The sequence below is a fragment of the Haliotis rufescens genome, unplaced genomic scaffold, assembly GCF_023055435.1.
Source record: "Haliotis rufescens isolate VD_foot unplaced genomic scaffold, xgHalRufe1.0.p SCAF_8, whole genome shotgun sequence".
NCBI lineage: Eukaryota > Metazoa > Mollusca > Gastropoda > Lepetellida > Haliotidae > Haliotis > Haliotis rufescens.
In genome coordinates this window covers 45,227,433-45,248,765 of record NW_025964372.1, presented here as the reverse complement: position 1 = coordinate 45,248,765, position 21,333 = coordinate 45,227,433, and the positions used below count along the sequence as shown (strand labels likewise).

Here is a 21,333-nt window from a genome sequence, read left to right as displayed (position 1 = left end):
CCATCTTTGTACGACAGTGGGGCGGTGGGGTAGCCTAGTGGTTAATGCGTTCGCTCGTCACGCCGAAGACCCAGGTCCGAGTCCTAATAAATTCTGATGTGCCCCTCCGCTACATTGCTAAAAACGGAGTAAAACGATACTCACTCACTGTACGACAGTAATGTATTCAGGAAATACCGCATTTGAAGAATAGACATATATGATATTTGATGATTAGTTCTTTTTAACATGTGGCACCTACATTACGACCGTACCAACTAGAAGAAACACCGGGTTGCTAAGATCTTTACATTATGTGTATAAAGTCTTATCATTTTTACGTTGGTGACTGTGTTGTCCCAAGGATATATTTTTCAACCAACTTTCTATCAATGCAGAAAATTAATCAACAAAGACAGTGTCGTTTGAGACCCAAGATTTCCTTGAATTTTGGAACTTTTTGACAGCCAACTGTGACGTCATAGATTCAGCGTCATAGTGAGTGGTGGGCTTGATGATGTTTTTATGGGTGCCCAAGTCACGTTCTCTTCCTAAGTTGCTGAAGTTCAATGCTTGTTTTATATACGAGTGTAGTATTATAATGAAGCAAAAATTCATTTCGGCTCCAACTTTTAAATGAACGCTAGTATCAGTGTTTCCATAATTTAGATCGGCAATCCACTCAAACCATTGTACCCAAACCATGGCGCTTCACCAAAGCTGAAAGTTCTATATCCATCGACAGGTGATCCAAGTACTCGTGGTATTTGTTCTGATTTTTAACACGGTGACTTTTTTATTCTCGATACAGCTACTTATGTATGTCTCAATTCAATACTAGGGCGGTCGGGTAGCCTAGTGGTTAAAGCGTTCGCTCGTCACGCCGAAGACCCGGGGTCGATTCCCAAATTGGGTACAATGTGTGAAGCCCATTTCTGATGACCCCCGCCGTGATATTGCTGGAATATTGCTAAAAGCGGCGTAAAACCTTACTCACTCACTCACTCACTCAATTCAATACTCAATGAGCCTGTTCGTTTGATAATGGTTTCAAAAATATATTATCTACCACATTACATATATATCGTCACGGTGCTTAGTAAACGATTAGGTTGCCTACGATAGAGCAACCGCTGACCCACAGAGGAGCCGACTCGAAACTGTCAAAAACGTCCAAGAATAGACAGGCTTGATCTCCAGATGCATTTCAGCGTATCCCACTTTCGTGGATCGATGCTCATGATGTCAATCACTGGAATGTCTGGTCCAGACTCGATTATTTACAGACCGCCGTCATATAGCTGGAATATTGCTGAGTGCAGCGTTATGCAACATATACATGATTGCACTTTGAGGCATCTGTCTGGGAAATATCCAAACTAACATAAAGAAGTTGGTTGAGAAATTATTCATTGTTAATAATCCATGACTGACTACCATCGTACAACAGTTGCAAAGGACCATGCGAATTGATTAGATGACATGCTAAGGCAATATACTTGGCACAGGTTTGGTGTTTAAAAGTTCTCATTTTCAGTTCATGGTCTTGCATACTTAAAGCCCCTCTATGCGTCTCATTCTCTCATTTTATTCACAAAACATGAAGGATGAATTTTTCTGAATTTTTAGGACGTCTAAGGTAAACTAGACTTGAAGTTGAGATTCTTCTGAATGCACAGTATCTGTAAGCCCTGAAATGAATTGAGTTCTCATTTTAAAAATAAATATAAAACGGGTAAATACTCACCACCACGTCCATTATATACGCTTTTTTATATACAAACAGGACAAGTGATACAACTGAAGACGTGTCAGCCTTTGATTTATCTAATAAAAAATGTCGGGAACATACTTTGGATTTGTTTCGGATACATGCCAATGTAAAAAAAGGGTTTGTGTGTCTGGTTGATTGTATGTATGTTTATTATCGATTATTAATTATGAGAGGCAGATCCAAGTTATTTTTTAAACTAACTGCTTTTACCCTCCGTGGGGACGGGGTACATTTTACTGGTTGTGAATTTCAAATGGAGGGGAGGGTTCCCCCACCGATGATTATTTCATTCATAGTCTGTGTCTAAATCTAGGATAAGTTATTGTACGACAAAATGCTGTTTTAGGGTTAGACGTGAATATGGTGTACAGCTTTAGAGAAATTGGACCGCCTCCGTGGTCTAGTGGTAGAGCGCCCGCCCGGAGAGCGGAAGGTCCGGGGTTCGATCCCCTGCCGCGTCATACCAAAAGACGTTAAAAGATGGTACTTGTTGTTACCCTGTCTGGCGCTCGGCACTAAGAGGTTAAAACAAGGACTGGTCGGCTTGGAGGCATGGTATCTCAGTGTGCTAGCACTATAAATCGGCATCAGTCCGGTCTAGTACAAGCAGCCACACGCACACACGTGCATGCACATCGCTATATAAGTGCAATAATCTTGGACGCGACGTTAAACTTTAGAGAAATTGTAATGTAACAGGTATTTTTAATGTGATATTGTAATATATATGTCATGTATTTGTTGTTAAACAATTATCGGTATTTATTTCATTATTTTATTTGTGTCTCTTCCAAACATGTGGTGCTCCATATTATAATTATAGATGGCGTTTGGACAAGACTAGAGTCCTGCATGTAGTAAGCTAAATGACAGTCACTAATATCCCTCTATTGATCAACGAAATACATATTATTAAAACTGTTTAAACGGCAGTATTAACTGCACCAGCCATGTCTAAGCAATACATGACATTCATTTGTATAGAAAACAAAATTAGTTTCAGCAATATGCTAATTGTTTGGTATGAAGACCTGTGAACTGTGATGGTAACTGAAGCCTCCCCACACCATGATGCTTCCTCCTCCTCGTGGGATCACGTGGACATGGAACGGTTGCAGCTGTCTGTGTTGCTCATGGCTTTCGGTCACGCAGATGTGTCACCCGGATGTAACGGTCCTGCCCAGGGCGCCGTTCCACAAAGCGATCTTAGTGCAACGTTGATCGTAAGCCTATGATAAAGTATAGGAGTTACGACCAACTTAGCACTAAGATCGCTTTGTGGAACGGGGACTGGAGTGGCTGCAGCTGTCTGTGTTGCCCGTGGCTGTCTTTCATGCAGATGTGTCACCCTGATGTAACGGTCCTGTCCTGGAGTTGTGACCCTTGGCTGTCCAGATCGAGGCCAGCTATGGACACTGCCTGTTTGTTGATGCCTTGCGATCAATCTGGTGATGGTAGATGCATGACATCCAAAGTGCCTCGACATCGCATATGACGTTGATCCGGCATGTGGCATCTCAACGGCAACGCCTCTCTGGAGTTAGTTAATCCAACGGGCGGTCGGATAGCCTGCTGGTTAAAGCGCCGAAGACCCGGGTTCGATTCCCGACATGGGTACAATGTGTGAAGCCCATTTCTGGTGTCCCCCGCCGTGATATTGCTGGAATATTGCTAAAAACGGCGTAAAACTGTACTCACTAACTCACTAGTTAATCGAACTATGTATCCTGTACTTTTTCAAAGTCGAGTCTGAAATGCTTAGTGTTTTTTTATATAGTCGCTTATAAAGGATGGACAAGGGGGAAAATGCACGGTATATCTGCATGTGATTTGCGCTGCGTGTCAAAAAAACATTTCCATTCGGCTTTCACAAACTTGTGTTTCTTTTGCAGTTATGTATATATTGCCTTTGTTTTGCCTTTTATCAACTTAATCATGTGTGTTTCGATGTAATTTGATTGTTCATTGGTGTTGTGTGGTTATTTCCTGATTTCACTCTTTCTGTACAAACTGATTTCTGGGTTAACCTTCGCGTTTCAACTTGGGAATCAAAACGTAACGGTGTAGATATTATAATAAACTACTTTTACTATTTACTATGTGTTTCATTAATCTTTGAAAAGAAGTACAATCTGCACGGATTGCCAAATATAATGTCTTACATCTTGTGCAATACGTATATACATGCGCATGCACGCGCGCGCCAACACACACACGCGCGCACAGATTATCAAAGTTGTTTGCTTTGGCAGCTATTTATACAGCACAGGATTGTCATCTTAAGCAGATGTTTGATATCTAAATTTCAACATAAACTAGCCACGTACCATGAACACATGCTGTATTAATTCTCTGGAGAACTTTTGTTTACAAAGTATACTTATAAAAAATACATAAAACGAACTTGTTAATCTTTTGTAACTGCTCCATTGCAATGATAATTACTCTTTCATGTCCATCCTCTGAATCTGTCCATCGTATGATCTGTCTCAGTCCGTGCGACCCGCACGAGAAACATCAGTTGTTCTTGTACGTCCTCTTCATCCGTTCAGAGATATCAAAGAAATTACTCGTTTTCTGCTCAGATCGACAGTTACAACAAGGAAAATTGGCCAAGTTCAGATGTATTGATGAGCTGATATATACTCAACAACAAAAGTTCCTGTGACACCAATACTGTTGCGTATTTTTCATACAAGTTAAGTTTGGTTTTCAATATTGTAGTACATGTATGGAATCAAGTGACAAAACCGCAACTGCTACACAATTACATTCATAAGTTGACATTTATGCAAGCGCCATGCATTTCACTACCCAAGAATTCCATTTGCATTGTTGACAACAACCACTCAAAAAAAAAAAAAAATTACGTATATTATTCAACATTACGAAATGCCACGTCTGTCCCAAAATGAGCGTCTGCGTGCCATTGGTATGCTTGAAGCAGGATCGAGTCAACGTGATGTTGCAAGACAATTTAACGTCCACGAAAATACCATATGGTGTTTATGGCAACGTTGGCAACATACGATTGCGGTCGGAGACCATCCTCGGAGAAGCAGTCCACGCGTAACCAATAATCGACAAGACAACTGGATTCGAACGACACACCTACGAAATCGATTCCAGCCAGCAACAGTGACTGCAAGAAGCATCCCTGGCCTTCAACGAATATCTTCACAAACCGTACGTCGTCGCATCAGATGTGCAGGGATTGTCGCCAGAAGACCCGCAAGACGTTCCATTTTGACAGGAAATCACCGTCAAGCACGTCTACAGTGGTACAGAAAGCGTCTACTTTGGACGGCCATGCAGTGGGGACAACTTCTATTCACTGACGAGTCTCGTTTTTACCTCAGCCACAGCGATGGGCGGATTCGAGTGTACCGACGTCGAGGTGAACGTTACGTCAATCATTGTGTCATGGAAGAAGATCGGTTCGGGGGCGGCAGCGTAATGGTATGGGTTGGGATTACAGCAAGCCAGAGGACCCGTTGATAGTGGTAGAGGGAAATCTCAATGGACAGCGCTACCGCGACGAGATCATGAGCCCTGTTCTTCTGCCGTTTTTGTGTCGTCATGGCCCAGGCATTACCTTTCAACATGACAATGCCCAGCCTCATATTGTTCGACTTGTTCAGGATTCTCTTCAACAAAACAACTTGAAGGTCATCCCCTGGCCGGCTCGCTCACCTGATCTCTCACCAATCGAGCACATGTGGGATGAGATGGATCGGCGCCTTCGACGTCAACAGACACTCCAGGAACTTCGAAACATGCTCCAGCAGATATGGACAGATATCCCACAGAACTCTGTGCGACGCCTGGTCCATTCCATGAGACGAAGATGTGTTGCTTGCATCGCAACCAGAGGTGGATACACACGCTATTGATTTGTAAATTGACATTTTGGCATGTTCATGTCTTTTTTATGAAAACACGCATTTTCTGAAGTCAGTATTGCAAATTAAACCATTGGAACATTTACAGGAGTCTTTTATCTGTTGCAAACCGAAATTGTTTCAGATTTGGTAGAAAACATAACTTTGCATTATATCTTATTCAATGTCACAGGAACTTTTGTTGTTCAGTATAGTTCAATAACGATCAAGTAGCCAATTCCCTTCCAAATATTTACCCACCTCAACTAGAAATTAAGGTGACCAGTGAAACCGCCTTGTCCGCTTCATATTCAATTCTAGGCATAAAGATTCAGAGTGACGAAAAAACTGTCCACAAGACTGAAGGTGAGGTGAGGTGAGGTCAAATTGGGTTTAATGTGGACTTCAAGATTATGGCACTTACGTAGAGACGTGCATGCACGTGTGTGTGTGTGTGTGTGTATGTCGCTGCTTGTATTATTCCGACTAATGCCAATATTAAGGTGATATCCCATGCCAAGTTTAACATTAATATGCCACTCTTACATAGCATACTGACTCAAAGTCGACCACTCCATATTTTAGCCCCGTAGTGCTGAGCATCAGGCAGGGTAACAACAAGTACCACCTTTAAACTTCTTTAGTATGACGTGGCCAGGAGTGAACCCCCGACCTTCCTCTCTCCAGGTAGACACTCTTCTATTTGACCACAGAGGCGGTCCAACAAGACTGTATGACAAGGGGGATGACTTCAACTTTCCAATAGTCAACTTAACCTTAACCTATGTCGAGCAATATTGCAGCAGCAGCAGCCTTTGGTATCCATATTTCACAACTTTTGATGTACAATCGCGCATGCTGTTTCTATCAGGATTTCACAAGGTTTTATGGTAGCTTGGGAAGATGGAGATCTAGGTACCCTGGACCGGTTTGTAAATTTGGGTGCAAAAACAAGAAAAATCCATCACAATCTTTCTGGGTATTTATTTTTTTTATCAATAATACTACAGAAAATAAATTGTTTGATTTGTTTTAAACTTGTCTTTAAAACTTATATCTGTACAATATGATGTTCATATAAATTTGTACAAAAGGGATGTAAAATGGACTATCCTCCAAGAAGGAAACATTGAAGCATGTAGAAACACAATACAGGACAACGATATGTACATATGATATGTCGCTTTCTCCACGCGTATCAATGACAAGGATATGTACATAATGATATGTCATTTTCCTCCACGCGTATCAATGACAATGATATTCACACATGATTGTACACAAGCTCAGCACGACAACACTGATATATTTACAACAGTTGCCAATAACAACAAGATTATTCACACAGATAAAACATAGTCTAGGGTTGATCTTGAAAATCTATTATTTAGTACTTAAGTTTAAGCTGACAAGCGGGCATCAATGTATATATCTCCAGATGCTGCAACATTCGTAAACACAAAATAAGAACACCCACTGATGATTATCATTTCCTGAAGTCAGATCAACATTTCTAACATTTAATATCATAAACAGCAAATAAAGATTTTGTGACATCAGGTTAAGAATACATACTAGTGTGGTGAGTAGGAATATATTGGATGGTAGGTTTCTTGTTTAAAAAGAAAAGTAATCACAATAAGCATCATTTTAGATTTTGATGAAACACTTCATCCTGTGTATTTATGTTTATCGCCTAACACCCCTCCCTGACCAACACCCCTTCCCTGCTAACACCCTTTTAACTAACACCCTACCCTAACACCCTTTCCAACTAACACCCACCCCTAACAACACCCCTTTCCTGCTAACACCCTCCCCTCCACTAACAACCTTTCCAGCTAACACCCTCCCCTCCACTAACACCCTTTCTAGCTAACACCCCTCCCCTCCCCTCCACTAACACCTTTTCTCGCTAACACCCCTCCCCTTCCCTCCACTAACACCCTTTCCAACTAACACCCTCCCTACCACCAACACCCCTTTCCAGCTAACACCCTCCCCTCCCCTAACAACCTTTCCAACTAACACCCCTCCCCCACCAACAACCCTTCCCTGCTAACACACACCCCACCACTAACACACTTTCCAGCTAACACCCCTCCCCACCAACACCCCTTCCCTGCTAACACACTCCCCACCACTAACACCCTTTCCAGCTAACACACTCCCCTCCACTTACACTCTTTCCAACTAACACCCCTCCCCACCAACACCCCTTCCCTGCTAACACACACCCCACCACTAACACCCCTTTCCAGCTAACATCCCTCCCCACCAACACCCCTTCCCTGCTAACACACTCCCCACCACTAACACCCTTTCCAGGTAACACCCCTCCCCACCAACACCCCTTCCCTGCTAACACACTCCCCACCACTAACACCCTTTCCAGCTAACACCCCTCCCCACCAACACCCCTTCCCTGCTAACACACTCCCCACCACTAACACCCTTTCCAGCTAACACCCCTCCCCACCAACACCCCTTCCCTGCTAACACACTCCCAACCACTAACACCGTTTCCAGCTAACACCCCTCCCCACCAACACCCCTTCCCTGCTAACACACTCCCAACCACTAACACCCTTTCCAGCTAACACCCCTCCCCACCAACATCCCTTCCCTGCTAACACACTCCCAACCACTAACACCCTTTCCAGCTAACACACTCCCAACCACTAACACCCTTTCCAGCTAACACCCCTCCCCACCAACACCCCTTCCCTGCTAACACACTCCCAACCACTAACACCGTTTCCAGCTAACACCCTCCCCTCCATTAACACCCTTCCCCTCCACTAACACCCTCCTCTACACACACCCTCCTCCACTTACACCCTCCCTCATTACCTAACCTGAATATTAAATAAATAATGATCAATTTCCAACATTTCAGAGATTTGAATTGAACTCTGAACAGGTATGTCCTACAAATATTAATTCCAGCACTTCTAATGTGCTCAGGGAGGATTAATCATGTTGTTTATCATCTTAACTTATAAAATGTGAGTTTGTTCCATACTTGGTCCCCATTATACATATCTACAAGATCTTGCTGACATACACATACAGCTATCACTGCAACCCAAGGCACGGACATCATGCAATGATTGTCAACCTTAAACAACATTCATTTCAATGTGTGACACACATGTCTCCAGGCCAATGAAAATATTATACATGTTCTACCAATATCACAGGAAGGAAATATAACTCGTATTGACTCAACATTATTATTATTGTTGTTACTGTAAGAATCTAGTATCCAATAAAACATCCACCTCAGGTACAACAACGTCATACTGACAAGCAATTTTTTTACACCTTGGGGAAATGTTGGCAAGTATGTCAAGAAGTCCTCAGATTTTATGGCCATGTGAGTATACTCTGGGATGAGTGAGTGTTACATTTATTGCTGCTTTGAACAGTTTTCAGTTATATCGAGTCGTGTTAGGAAGGTGATGGAGGTACATCAGGGATAGAATTTACAAGAACATCTACAAGCCCGATTTAATATTAATAAAACTGGTCCCGGCTAGCTGGCTACTGCTAACTGCCATCCCCGTACAGTGGCATGAATAAATGACATTGCGTAGTTCACAATCAACAAAGTAGTTTCTCTATCACAGTCAACCAACTTTAATTGGCCTTGAGTTTGACCCAGGAAGAGAGGTGTGACGTGATTGCGAAGAGCCAGCATCCCTGTATACGACAGCAGTCAGTGCCACGACTTAGCACGTGTAGAGGGGCCTTGTGATGATGACTGAAGCCTCCCCACACCATGACGTGACAGGGGTCGAAATGGACCCAGAAATGGACAAGAACGAGTACCAAGCAGTCATCAAGTTTTTAACTTTAGAGAAAAGTACCCTCCAAACAATTCATGACCGCATGTAACAAGTGTATGGGTTTAGTGCCCCAGCTATTCCTCACAACATGTAAACAGTGAGTGTTCCATACAAATACTCGACAGATTGAAATAAAATAGTCACAGTGTCACACCCTAAAGGGGTCAGTAGAGTAGACAGTACACTTAGCTAAGGCAAAGAAGTGTCCTATAAACACATCCCACAACTCTCTCCAAACGCAGGAGATATCTTTGTTGATATGAAATGAACTAACATTGAAGGCCTTTGTATTTCGGTGAGACTGTAGATGTCACGTGACGTCAACCAGGAAGCAAGACCGAGTTGTGTTGTCTCGAGGTGTTACACAAACAGGTAAAGAAATCTGACGTACATTTACATCAACGATTGTATATTAATGAAGTGTTTGATGAACATTTACATACTTGTGTTCACCTAGTTGCAGCTCATTTAGTCCACAGGTCACTTAAGCCAGGTGGAACTGATGAACGCTGGTGTTTATAAATCGAAACTTGAAGTCCTAATGCCTGTCCATGGTTATCTCCCTTGGTGTTCGCCTCACAGCAACAACGGAGCTCTCCTTTGATTACACACAACCATGTGTTTCCATAGTAACGTTATACATTGTTTTAACTAAGCATTCAACAACTATTACATGTACACGTGTGCACATTTTGGCCTTAGGGCAGCATTAAAAGCAAAGGATTTGACTAGCTCAGCCAGCTCCTTTTCCGAGTTCCGGAAGCTAAAAACCCTATTCACCCCTGTTAGCGTTCGTGGAGTGAGTGAATGACATCTTAGTGTGGGTGGAGTGAGTGACATCTTAGTGTGGGTGGAGTGAGTGAGTGACATCTTAGTGTGGGTGGAGTGAGTGAGTGACATCTTAGTGTGGGTGGAGTGAGTGAGTGACATCTTAGTGTTGGTGGAGTGAGTGAGTGACATCTTAGTGTGGGTGGAGTGAGTGAGTGACATCTTAGTGTGGGTGGAGTGAGTGAGTGACATCTTAGTGTGGGTGGAGTGAGTGAGTGACATCTTAGTGTGGGTGGAGTGATTGAGTGACATCTTAGTGTGGGTGGAGTGAGTGAGTGACATCTTAGTGTGGGTGGAGTGAGTGAGTGACATCTTAGTGTGGGTGGAGTGAGTCACATCTTAGTGTTGGTGGAGTGAGTGACATGTTAGTGTGGGTGGACTGAGTGCGTGACATTTTAGTGTGGGTGGAGTGAGTGACATCTTAGTGTTGGTGGAGTGAGTGACATGTTAGTGTGGGTGGACTGAGTGCGTGACATTTTAGTGTGGGTTGACTGAGTGCGTGACATGTTAGTGTGGCAGGAGTGGGTGACATCTTAGTGTGGGTGGAGTGAGTGAGTGACATCTTAGTGTGGGTGGAGTGAGTGACATCTTAGTGTTGGTGGAGTGAGTGACATCTTAGTGTGGGTGGACTGAGTGCGTGACATTTTAGTGTGGGTGGACTGAGTGCGTGACATTTTAGTGTGGGTGGACTGAATTAGAGACCTCTTAGTGTTGGTGGAGTGAGTGAGTGACATCTTAGTGTGGGTGGAGTGAGTGACATCTTAGTGTTGGTTGAGTGAATGAGTGCCATCTTAGTGTGGGTGGAGTGAGTGAGTGACATCTTAGTGTTGGTGGAGTGAGTGAGTGACATCTTAGTGTTGGTGGAGTGAGTGACATGTTAGTGTGGGTGGACTGAGTGCGTGACATTTTAGTGTGGGTGGAGTGAGTGCGTGACATTTTAGTGTGTGTGGAGTGAATGAGTGACATCTTAGTGTTGATGGAGTGAGTGAGTGACATCTTAGTGTGGGTGGAGTGAGTAAGTGACATCTTAGTGTGGGTGGAGTGAGTGAGTGACATCTTAGTGTTGGTGGAGTGAGTGAGTGACATCTTAGTGTGGGTGGAATGAGTGAGTGACATCTTAGTGTTGGTGGAGTGAGTGATATCTTACTGTTGGTGGAGTGAGTGAGTGACATCTTAGTGTGGGTGGAGTGAGTGAGTGACATCTTAGTGTGGGTGGAGTGAGTGACATCTTAGTGTTGGTGGAGTGAGTGACATGTTAGTGTGGGTGGATTGAATGCGTGACATCTTAGTGTGGGTGGAGTGAGTGAGTGACATCTTAGTGTTGGTGGAGTGAGTGACATCTTAGTGTTAGTGGAGTGAGTGACATCTTAGTGTGGGTGGAGTGAGTGAGTGACATCTTAGTGTGGGTGGAGTGAGTGAGTGACATCTTAGTGTTGGTGGAGTGAGTGAGTGACATCTTAGTGTGGGTGGAGTGAGTAAGTGACATCTTAGTGTGGGTGGAGTGAGTGAGTGACATCTTAGTGTTGGTGGAGTGAGTGAGTGACATCTTAGTGTGGGTGGAATGAGTGAGTGACATCTTAGTGTTGGTGGAGTGAGTGATATCTTACTGTTGGTGGAGTGAGTGAGTGACATCTTAGTGTGGGTGGAGTGAGTGAGTGACATCTTAGTGTGGGTGGAGTGAGTGACATCTTAGTGTTGGTGGAGTGAGTGACATGTTAGTGTGGGTGGATTGAATGCGTGACATCTTAGTGTGGGTGGAGTGAGTGAGTGACATCTTAGTGTTGGTGGAGTGAGTGACATCTTAGTGTTAGTGGAGTGAGTGACATCTTAGTGTGGGTGGAGTGAGTGAGTGACATCTTAGTGTGGGTGGAGTGAGTGAGTGACATCTTAGTGTTGGTGGAGTGAGTGACATTTTAGTGTTGGTGGAGTGAGTGACATCTTAGTGTTGGTGGAGTGAGTGAGTGACATCTTAGTGTTGGTGGAGTGAGTGACATGTTAGTGTGGGTGGACTGAGTGCGTGACATTTTAGTGTGGGTGGACTGAGTGCGTGACATGTTAGTGTGGCAGGAGTGAGTGACATCTTAGTGTGGGTGGAGTGAGTGAGTGACATCTTAGTGTAGGTGGAGTGAGTGACATCTTAGTGTTGGTGGAGTGAGTGACATGTTAGTGTGGATGGACTGAGTGCGTGACATTTTAGTGTGGTCGGACTGAGTGCGTGACATTTTAGTGTGGGTGGAGTGAATGAGTGACATCTTAGTGTTGGTGGAGTGAGTGAGTGACATCTTAGTGTGGGTGGAGTGAGTGACATCTTAGTGTTGGTTGAGTAAGTGAGTGACATCTTAGTGTTGGTGGAGTGAATGAGTGACATCTTAGTGTGGGTGGAGTGAGTGAGTGACATCTTAGTGTTGGTGGAGTGAGTGACATCTTAGTGTTGGTGGAGTGAGTGAGTGACATCTTAGTGTGGATGGAGTGAGTGAGTGACATCTTAGTGTGGGTGGAGTGAGTGAGTGACATCTTATTGTGGGTGGAGTGAGTGATCGACATGTTAGTGTTGGTGGAGTGAGTGAGTGGCATTTTAGTGTTGTGGAGAGTGATATCTTAGTGTTGGTGGAGTGAGTGACATCTTAGTGTGGATGAAATGAGTGACATCTTAGTGTGGGTGGAGTGAATGAGTGACATCTAAGTGTGGGTGGAGTGAGTGCGTATCATCTTAGTGTGGTAGGAGTGAGTTAGTGACATCTTAGTGTTGATCGAGTGAGTGCGTGACATCTTTGTGTTGTTGGAGTGAGTGATTGACATCTTATTGTTGGTGGAGTGAGTGAGTGACATCTTAGTGTGGGTGGAGTGAGTGAGTGACATGTTAGTGTTGGTGGAGTGAGTGATTGACATCTTAGTGTGGGTGGCGTGAGTGAGTGACATCTTAGTGTTGGTGGAGTGAGTGACATCCTAGTGTGGGTGGAGTGAGTGAGTGACATCTTAGTGTGGGTGGAGTGAGTGAGTGATATCTTAATGTTGGTGGAGTGAGTGAGTGACATCTTATTGTTGGTGGAGTGAGTGCGTGACATCTTAGTGTGGGTGGAGTGAGTGAGTGACATCTTAGTGTTGGTGGAGTGAGTGATCGACATCTTAGTGTTGGTGGAGTGAGTGAGTGACATCTTAGCGTGGGTGGAGTGAGTGAGTGACATCTTAGTGTGGGTGGAGTGAGTGAGTGACATCTTAGTGTTGGTGGACTGAGTCAGTGGCATTTTAGTGTTGTGGAGAGTGATATCTAAGTGTGGGTGGAGTGAGTGACATCTTAGTGTGGGTGGAGTGAATGAGTGACATCTTAGTGTTGGTGGAGTGAGTGACATCTTAGTGTGGGTGGAGTGAGTGATCGACATCTTAGTGTTGGTGGAGTGAGTGAGTGACATCTTAGTGTGGGTGGAGTGAGTGAGTGACATCTTATTGTTGGTGGAGTGAGTGAGTGACATCTTAGTGTGGGTGGAGTGAGTGAGTGACATCTTAGTGTGGATGGAGTGAGTGAGTGACATCTTAGTGTGGGTGGTGTGAGTGAGTGACATCTTAGTGTGGTTGGAGTGAGTGAGTGACATCTTAGTGTGGATGGAGTGAGTGCGCGACATCTTTGTGTTGTTGGAGTGAGTGAGTGACATCTTAGTGTTGGTGGAGTGAGTGAGTGACATCTTAGTGTGGGTGGAGTGAGTGAGTGACATCTTAGTGTTGGTGGAGTGAGTGAGTGACATCTTAGTGTGGGTGGAGTGAGTGAGTGACATCTTAGTGTTGGTGGAGTGAGTGAAATCTTATTGTTGGTGGAGTGAGTGCGTGACATCTTAGTGTTGGTGGAGTGAGTGCATGACATCTTAGTGTGGGATTAGAAGCCCGATGTGGAGTGGTTCCCGTGTTGGTGAAATCTAAGTGTATGGTGCTGTCAAACCAAGGATCGTAAACAAGACGAATCCGGGATCAGAGCCTGCTATCACCACATCCTGGTCCATATTGCGAGTCCATCATTTGGCCACCCAATATAAAGGTTTGAAGAAATCGAAAATATTTTCAGTTAAATTGATAAAAAATTTGTTTGTTCAGACACATCATGGCAACTGATATTGACAATTGGCAAAGTGGAAAGTCCTTGGCGGCAAGCAACCTGCACATGTTGGACAGTTTGTTGTTGGCTGATGTGACCTTCCTCGTTGGAGATCAAAGGGAGGCAATCCAGGCTCACAAATTCATTTTAGTCAGCCGTAGTTGCGTGTTTCACACGATGTTCTGTGGATCAATCCCCGAGACGGGCCAAGTAGTGATTCCTGATATTCAGACAGACAACTTCAAGACCTTTCTAAGGTTAGTTGAGATGTTTTATTGGTTTATTTCGAACTATCTGGCAGAAGATAACAGAAGGTATAAGGAGAACAAGTTGTTGACATGGCACAATCTCCAGCAGCCACAATATGACACAACAACGTATCACCATATCTAGAGCTGTTTTGTAAGCATCTAAAACAAGAGACAAAACGATTTACACAACCCTAATTAATCTCAACTGAAACCAGCCCATTGTAGAATACCGACTATGCCTTGATGGTTCTCGAGTTTTTAATATTTACTCATATGGTGTAATTACACCAGCATGCAATAATTTCTGATTTGTGAAATGTTTACCTGCTAGAAATTACATCACTCAGTCGTTTCGGAAATATCTCATGTTTGCCTACTTGGCATGTTTACACTGATGTTCCATAGTTTCTGTTTAACAAAACGTAACATCATGACCATTTATCACCCAAAACTGGTTCCCACAGGAGATATCGCTACGGTGAGATCAAGCGATATCTACACTGTAGATATCGCTGCAATGAAATTGCATCACAATGCTTTGCAGACCATTGTAACGTCATTGGTTACCATGACGTCGCAATCAAATGACATCACTAATGGCTCTGCTACTGAAGCTGTTAGCAGTAGTTTTTACTCTTAAGACACTGCTTATTACTTTCTACAAACTGAAAAAGTTGGAAGAATGATGTTGGATGATAAATAAAATCTCACTCTTGTGTCTTTGATATCCAATATATCAACACTCGCTGATAAAAGTGGAAAAAATCATCGGCAAACCTCAGAGTTTTCCCACTTTTATCAACTCGTGTTGATATATTTGATATCAAAAGACTCTCTATTTATCACCCAAAACTGATTTCCATGAGAGATATCTGTATGTGAGATCAATGAAATTGTAACAATGCTTTGCGGCCAGTGTGATGTCATCGGTTACCATGACATCACAATCAAATGACATCACTAATCCCACTGCCACTGAAACTGTGGCTGTATTAGTTACATCCAAGACACTTGGTGTTACTATTCAGAAAGTTTAGCTAAATAATGATTTTTGATAATTAATAGAATCCCACCCTTGTGTCTCAGCAAGCCTGAGTTGATACATTTGATATCCAAACACACCCGAGTGAGTCTGTACATAACATTAACATTTCATCATCAGGTACCTCTACACGGGGAAGGTCGCGTTAACTCCTAACACTGTCCATGGTCTGATGTACGCTGCTAGGAAATACAACGTCCCAAGACTGGAAACGCAATGTGAGAAGTTCTGCTTACAATCTCTGTCGCCTAGCAACGCATGTGTATTCCTACAACAAGCGGTCCTGTTTGATAAAGAAGACCTGAAGGACAGAGCTCTTCTGGTAATTAAATCCAGAGAGGAGGTGACTTTTGCTAGCGAGGGATTCTGTGAGCTAAGCAAGGAATGTCTAAAGCTGATCCTGAAGGCAGATGACATGAGAGTTGACGAGATTTGCATCTTCCGATCTGTGATGTCGTGGGCGGAAGCTGAATGTAGACGTCAGGGAAGGGAGGTAACTCCAGATGAGAAAAGAGAAGTTCTGGGAGAATGTTTGTTTCTCATTCGTTTTCCATCCATTTCAATGGCGCAATTTGCCACAACTGTCTGCAATGAAGGTATTTTAAGTGATGCCCATGTCATAATGTTCTTACGAAAATACTCTATCAGCCATCTGGATATACGGCCGTTCTGTGACATATCTCGGAAATCTCCAGTCTATAACTTGTCTCGCTTACCTCCTGACCAAGAGTACCACGAGACTCGTAACTGTGGTATATATCGACGTGATGCGTTGTATATATCCTGTGATGCCAGTTTTCACCTGACCGGGCTGAGGATGTATGCTGGGAAGCTGGCGAACAAGGTGTCTGTAGACATAGTTGTTACTAACAGTGATGACACAACCCTGCTGAAGCACCACCAGGACGTGGATGTGACAGAGGGACAACTCTCAGATGTGGTGATGTTTCCTTCACCTCTGTCTGTTAGCAAAGGAAAGAAGATAAAAATCAAAGTCACCAGGCGCAGTTCATTTTATGTTTATACATGTGTAATGAACAATCAGCGAGTAATGAGGCATGAAGCATCTGGTGTTGTGTGGACACTGGTGCACTGTGAGGGAAGTAATTCTAAAAACAGCCTAGCCTATGGATTCCTTACTGGGATTTTCTACGAATGGTAGTGTGTTTACCTTTTACCCTGATCCGTATTAATAAATTCAGATGACCCAGAGACAACTCTCCTTCCAACTCCTCCATCTCTGTACGACAGTGGGGCGGTGGGGTAGCCTAGTGGTTAATGCGTTCGCTCGTCACGCCGAAGACCCGGGTCCGATTCCTCACATGGGCACAATGTGTGAAGTCCTGGTAAATTCTGATGTGCCCCTCCGCTACATTGCTAAAAACGGAGTAAAACGATACTCACTCACTGTACGACAGTAATGTATTCAGGAAATGCCGCATTTGAAGAATAGACATATTTGATGTTTGATGATTAGTTCTTTTTAACATGTGGCACCTTGACGACTATTATAAGAAGTTCCGAGGCTACATTACGACCGTACCAACTAGAAGAAACACCACGTTGCTAAGATCTTTACATTCTGTGTATAAAGTCTTATCATTTTTACGTTTGTGACCGTGTTGTCCCAAGGATATATTTTGCAACCAACTTTCTATCAATGCAGAAAATTAATCAACAAAGACAGTGTCGTTTGAGACCGAAGATTTCCTTGAATTTTGGAACTTTTTGACAGCCAACTGTGACGTCATAGTTTCAGCGTCATAGTGAGTGGTAGGCTTGATGATGATTTTATGGGTGCCCACGTCACGTTCTCTTCCTAAGTTGCTGAAGTTCAATGCTTGTTTTACATGCGAGTGTAGTATTATAATGAAACAAAAATTCATTTCGGCTCCAAATTTTAAATGAACGCTAGTATCAGTGTTTCCATAATTCAGATCGGCAATCCACTCAAACCAGTGTACCCACACCATGGCGCTTCACCAAAGTTCTATATCCAACGACAGATGAATCAATTCAGTACTTAATGAGCCTTTTCGTTTAATAATAGTTTCAAAACTATATCATCCACAACATTACATATATATTGTCACGGTGCTTAGTAAACGATTAGGTCGCCTACGATAGAGCAACCGCTGACCCACAGAGGAGCCGACTCGAATCTGTCAAAAACGGCCAAGAATACAGGCTTGATTTCCAGATGCATTTCAGCGTATCCCACTTGCGTGGATCGATGCTCATGACGTCAATCACTGGATTGTCTGGTCAAGACTCGATTATTTACAGACCGCCGTCATATAGCTGGCATATTGATGAGTGCAGCATATGCAACATATACATGATTGCATTTTGAGGCATCTGTCTGGGAAAGATCCAAACTAACTTAAAGAAGTTGGTTGAGAAATATTTGGCATTCATTGTTAATAATCCATGACTGACTGCCATCGTACAACATTTGCAAAGGACCATGCGAATTGATCAGATTATATGCTAAGGCAATATGTTTGGCACAGGTTTGGTGTATAAAAGTTTACATTTTCAGTTCATGTTCTTGCATATTTTAAGCCCCTGTATGAGTCTGATTCTCTCATTTTATTCACAAAATATGAAGGATGAATTTTTCTAATGTTTTAGGTCGTCTTAGGTAAACTAGACTGGAAGTTGAGATTCTTCTGAATGCACAGTATCCTTGAGCCCTGAAATGAATTGAGTTCTCATTTTAAAAATAAATATATACGGGTAAATACTCGCCACCACGTACATTATATAAACTTTTTAACATATGTAAACAGGACAACTGATACAAATGAAGACGTGTTAGCCTTTGAATTATCTAATAAAAAATATCGGGAACATACTTTGGATTTTTTTCGGATACATGCCAATGTAAAAAATGTGTTTGTGTGTCAGGTTGATTGTATGTATGTTTATTATCGATCATTGATCATGAGAGGCGGATCCAAGTTATTTTTTAAACTAACTGCTTTTACCCCCCGTGGGGAGGGGGTAAATTTTACTGGTTGTGAATTTCAAATGGAGGGGAGGGATCCACCACCGATGATTATTTCATTCATAGTCTGTGTCTAAATCTAGGATAGGTTATTGTACGACAATATGCTGTTTTAGGTTAGACGTGAATATGGTGTACAGCTTTAAAGAAATGGACCGCCTCCGTGGTCTAGTGGTAGAGCGTCCGCCAGGAGAGGTTAAAAGACGTTAAAAGATGGTACTTGTTGTTACCCTGTCTGGCGCTCGGCATTAAGGGGCTAAATCAAGGACTGGTCGGCTTGGAGTCAGTATACTGTGTTTGAGTGGGGTATTCATGTTAAACTGCGGCATGGTATCTTAGTGTGCTAGCACTATAAATCGGCATCAGTCCGGTCTAGTACAAGCAGCCACACGCACACACGTGCATGCACGTCGCTATATAAGTGCAATAATCTTGGACGCGACGTTAAACTTTAGAGAAATTGTGATGTAACAGGTATTTTTAATGTGATATTGTAATATATATTTCATGTATTTGTTGTTAAACAATTATCGGTATTTATTTCATTTTTTTATTTGTGTCTCTTTCTAATATATGGTGCTCCATGTTAAAATTATAGATGGCGTTTGGACAAGACTAGAGTCCTGCATGTTTTAAGCTAAATGACAGCCACTAATATCCCTCCATTGATCAACGAAATACATATTATTAAAACTGTTTAAACGGCAGTATTAACTGCACCAGCCATGTCTAAGCAATACATGACATTCATTTGTATAGAAAACAAAATTAGTTTCAGCAATAATTGGCTGTCGTTCACGCAGATGTGTCACCCAGATGTAACGGTCCTGCCCAGGGCGCCGTTCCACTAAGCGATCTTAGTGCTACGTCGATCGTAAGCCTATGATAAAGTATGGGAGTTACGACCAACGTAGCACTAAGATCGCTTTGTGGAACGGCCACTGGAGTTATGACCCTTGGCTGTCCAGATCGAGGCCAGCTGTGGACACTGCCTGTCTGTTGATGCTTTGCGATCAATCTGGTGATGGTAGACACATGACATCCAAAGTGCCTCGACATCGCGTGTGACGTTGATCTGCCCTGTGGCATCCCAATGGCAACGACTCTCTGGAGTTAGTTAATCCAAAGGGCAGTCGGGGAGCCTAGTGGTTAAAGCGTTCGCACGCCACGCCGAAGACCCGGGTTCCATTCCCGACATGGGTACAATGTGTGAAGCCCATTTCTGGTGTCCCCCGTCGTGATATTGTTGGAATACTGCTAAAAGCGGCGTAAAACTATACTCACTCACTCACTAGTTAATCGAACTATGTATCCTGTACTTTTTCAAAGTCGAGTGTGAAATGCTTAGTGCTTTTTTATATAGCCGCTTATAAAGGATGGACAAGGGGGAAAATGCACGGTATATCTGCATGTGATTTGCGCTGCATGTGTAAAAAACAACCTATTACATACATTTCCATTCGGCTTTCACAAAAAACTTAACTTGTGTTTCTTTTGCAGTTATGTATATATTGCCTTTGTTTTGCCTTTTATCAACTTAATCATGTGTGTTTCGATGTAATTTGATTGTTCATTGGTGTTGTGTGGTTAACGTTATTTCCTGATTTAACTCTTTCTGTACAAACTGATTTCTGGATTAACCTTAGTGTGGGAATCAAAACGTAACGGTGTAGATGTTATAATAAACTACTTTTACCTTTTTCTATGTGTTTCATTAATCTTTGAAAAGAAGTACAATCCACCATTGCCAAATATAATGTCTTACATCTTGTGCAATACATATATACATACGCACGCACGTGCCAACACACACACGCGCGCACAGATATCAAAGTTGTTTGCTTTGGCAGCTATAAAGCCCAGGATGGTCATCTTAAGCAGATGTTTGACATCTAAATTTCAACATAAACTAGCCACGCACCATAACATGCTGTATTAATTCTCAGGAGAACTTTTGTTTACAAAGTATACTTATAAAAAATACAGAAAACGAACTTGATAATCTATTGTAACTGCTCCATTGCAATGATAATTACCTTTCAGGTCCATCCTCTGAATCTTTCCATCGTATGATCTGTCTTAGTCCCTGCGACCGTCACGAGAAACATCAGTTGTTCTTGTACGACCTCTTCATCTGTTCAGCAATATGAAAGAAATGACTTGGGTTTTCTGGTCAGATCGACAGTTGAAACGAGGAAATTTGGCCAAGTTTAGATGTATTGATGAGCTGGTGAAGTTCAATAACGATCAAGTAGCCAATTCCCTTCCAAATATTTACCCACCTCATCTAGAAATAAAGGTCACCAGTGAGACCGCCTTGTCTGTTCCATATTTAGATCTAGGCAGTGACAGAGTGACAAAAAACTGTCCACAAGATTGGAGGCGAGGTGAGGTGAGGTCAAATTGGGTTTAATGTCGAGTTCAAGAATAATGCACATATATAGTGACGTGCATGCACGTGTGTGTGTGTGTGTGTGTGTGTGTGTGCGCGCGTATGTCTGCTTGTATTATTGCCAATATTACTGATGCCATTATGGTGCTAGCCCACTGAGATACCATGCCCAGTTTAACATTAATACGCAACTCTGACACAGCATACTGACTCAAAGCCGACCACTTATTTTAGCCCCGTA

At 42.8% G+C, this 21,333-nt stretch overlaps 1 protein-coding gene across 1 annotated transcript; it reads left to right on the top strand.

Moving 5' to 3' along the window:
* Positions 1-9,710: 9,710 nt before the first annotated feature.
* LOC124143548 (BTB/POZ domain-containing protein 6-like) lies at positions 9,711-18,547 on the top strand. Its single transcript, XM_048389670.1, has 3 exons — positions 9,711-9,857; positions 14,397-14,654; positions 15,811-18,547. Exons 1-3 carry the CDS (start codon positions 9,793-9,795, stop codon positions 16,850-16,852), a joined length of 1,365 nt encoding a protein of 454 aa, XP_048245627.1. The 5' UTR covers positions 9,711-9,792; the 3' UTR covers positions 16,853-18,547.
* Positions 18,548-21,333: the final 2,786 nt, after the last annotated feature.